The 2732-nt window shown below is 65.0% G+C and overlaps 1 protein-coding gene across 1 annotated transcript in view; it reads left to right on the top strand.

Annotated features, from left to right (window-relative positions):
- ZNF319 (zinc finger protein 319) overlaps positions 1-2489 on the top strand; it is a 3706-nt gene extending 1217 nt beyond the window's left edge. Inside the window, exon 2 of the mRNA XM_044922266.1 lies at positions 26-2489. Coding sequence (XP_044778201.1) covers positions 26-1227 — 1202 coding nt within the window. The 3' untranslated portion in view covers positions 1228-2489. The remainder of the gene's footprint in view (positions 1-25) is intronic.
- Positions 2490-2732: the final 243 nt, after the last annotated feature.

Below are 2732 nucleotides of genomic sequence, written 5' to 3'. Positions count from 1 at the left end.
GCGCCCGGCCGCCGCCGCCGCCGCCCCCCGCCGCCGCCCCCGCCGCCGGCCGTGGCCCCCGCGGAGCAGGCAGACAAGCCGTACAGCTGTCCCATCTGCCAGAAGCCCTTCAAGCACCTGTCGGAGCTGTCGCGGCACGAGCGCATCCACACCGGGGAGAAGCCGTACAAGTGCACGCTGTGTGACAAGAGCTTCAGCCAGTCCTCGCACCTGGTGCACCACAAGCGCACGCACAGCTCCGAGCGGCCGTACAAGTGCGCGGTCTGCGAGAAGACCTTCAAGCACCGCTCGCACCTGGTGCGCCACATGTACGCGCACTCGGGCGAGCACCACCTGTTCCGCTGCAACGTGTGCGAGCTGCACTTCAAGGAGTCCTCGGAGCTGCTGCAGCACCCGTGCACGCCGAGCGGGGAGCGGCCATTCCGCTGCGGCGAGTGCCAGAAGGCCTTCAAGCGCCCGTCGGACCTGCGGCAGCACGAGCGCACGCACAGCGCCGAGCGGCCCTTCAAGTGCGACCTGTGCCCCATGGGCTTCAAGCAGCAGTACGCGCTCATGCGGCACCGGCGCACGCACAAGCCCGAGGAGCCCTTCAAGTGCGGCCTCTGCGAGAAGGGCTTCGGGCAGCCCAGCCACCTGCTCTACCACCAGCACGTGCACACCCTCGAGACCCTCTTCAAGTGCCCCGTGTGCCAGAAGGGCTTCGACCAGTCGGCCGAGCTGCTGCGGCACAAGTGCCTGCCGGGCGCGGCCGAGCGGCCCTTCAAGTGCCCCGTGTGCACCAAGGCCTACAAGCGGGCGTCGGCCCTGCAGAAGCACCAGCTGGCTCACTGCTCGGCCGCCGAGAAGCCCCTGCGCTGCACCCTGTGTGAGCGCCGCTTCTTCTCGTCCTCGGAGTTCGTGCAGCACCGCTGCGACCCGGCGCGTGAGAAGCCGCTCAAGTGCCCGGACTGCGAGAAGCGCTTCAAGTACGCGTCAGACCTGCAGCGGCACCGGCGGGTGCACACGGGCGAGAAGCCCTACAAGTGCCCCAGCTGTGACAAGGCCTTCAAGCAGCGCGAGCATCTCAACAAGCACCAGGGCGTGCACGCCCGCGAGCAGCAGTTCAAGTGCGTGTGGTGCGGCGAACGCTTCCTGGACGTGGCCCTGTTGCAGGAGCACAGCGCCCAGCACAGCGCCGCGGCGGCCGCCACCGAGGGCGCCTACCAGGTGGCCGCCTGCCTGCCCTGAGTGCGGCCCTCAGTGCGGCCCTGAGTGCGCGCCTCCGAGCGGTCCCCACCGGGCCCTCCCCCGCCCGGCTGGGCGGTCTGAGGACCGAGGGCGCTTGGGCGGCCGCGGGGTGGGGCTGGGGGTGCCTGGCGCTCCCCATACCGGCCTGGAGGGAGGGGGTGGGGGGAGCCGGATCGCTGTGGCTGGCCCTGATCCCACAAACCTCTTTCCCATTACAGGATTCCTTTACTTGAGAGCCATCAGCCTCCCTTGTCTCTGGGGGCCTGGAACCAGGCTGGAAGTCAAGTGGCCTCCCTCGACCCCAAGGAGGGATTGTTGCCAGCCCTATCTTCCCAAACTTTTCAGCCTAATTAGAAACCAGATAGGTTAGGAAAGAGGATGGTCATGGTCGGGCCTGGGAGAAGGGCTGGATCCCACAGGTGGGCTGGATGTAGGGCATCTTCCTTCAGGTCGCCATTTGAGGGAGCAGGCCAGCTTTGTGATGTAGTCCTGGGGACCAGGAGGGCAGACGGTGAGCCTGAGCCGCAGGCCTCTCTGTCTGCTCCAGGTGGGGGCGGTGTGGCCTCCCGGGTTCCCCCAGAGAGACATGCAGGACGGCTGCACATCTGTGAGCTGGGTGTGCCTGCAGAGAATCGGCCCAGCTAGAAGGGAGGAGGCAGAGAAGCTCTCCTCTGACACACTCAGCCAGGGACAGTACCCTCCACAGGGAAGGGAGGAAAGGTGGCTTTTGTTCTGAGGCCTAATCCTGCTGTTCGGAAAGTGCCCCTCCTACCTTTGCAGCATGGTTCCACGCTCTGGGGAATGTGTTCTCGGCCAGACCGAACTACTGATGAGAAAGAAGGGGATGGTTAGACCACCTTGGTGCCTGGGAGGAAGCAGGGCCAAGTCCACGGTCTTACCAGTGGATGTAAACAAGTGTCCTCCCCCTTGAATGTGTGAACCAAAGTGTCAAGAGCGTGGCTCCAAACAGCTTGCGCCAGCTCTCCTTCAGGGCCAAGACCGGGCCTGGCACCCAGGGTGGGGGTGGGGGTGTGAAAGGACTCTGACTCCACAGTGCTTTCCCAGCCCCTGGGAACCTTCCCCGTCAGTCTGGCTCCTGGCCTGGACCCCGGGGGTCTTGTGCTGCCAAGATGCCCTGGACATTATCCAGTGACTTCCAAGGCCAGAGATTCTGGGGTCCTCCCGGGGTCCCTGTAGGTCTCTGCCTGCCCACCGGGGCTCATGGAGTCAAGGGTGTCCAGGGCAATAGGGAGCAGGCCAGGGCAGAGGGTTGTTAAGGGAGCTGGTAGGTGCCTGGAGTTGACTGAGATACTGGCCAGTGGGGGCCCTCCTGGGGAAGCCCGAAGGACCTTTATTATCAAAATGATTCTTGTGAACCCAGCTGTGTCCCTGCCCTGCCCTCTTCCAGCCCTCCTTGGGCGTGGGTCTGGAAAGACTTTAATCAGTGCTTGCACCAAGGGCCCAGAGGAGCAGGGAGGCCCGCCTTGTCTCACTCCCACCTTGAG

The sequence above is a fragment of the Neomonachus schauinslandi genome, chromosome 16 (assembly GCF_002201575.2).
Source record: "Neomonachus schauinslandi chromosome 16, ASM220157v2, whole genome shotgun sequence".
Taxonomy (NCBI): Eukaryota; Metazoa; Chordata; class Mammalia; order Carnivora; family Phocidae; genus Neomonachus; species Neomonachus schauinslandi.
The sequence above is the reverse complement of the archived record's forward strand: the minus strand, read 5'-3'. Positions and strand labels throughout refer to the sequence as shown.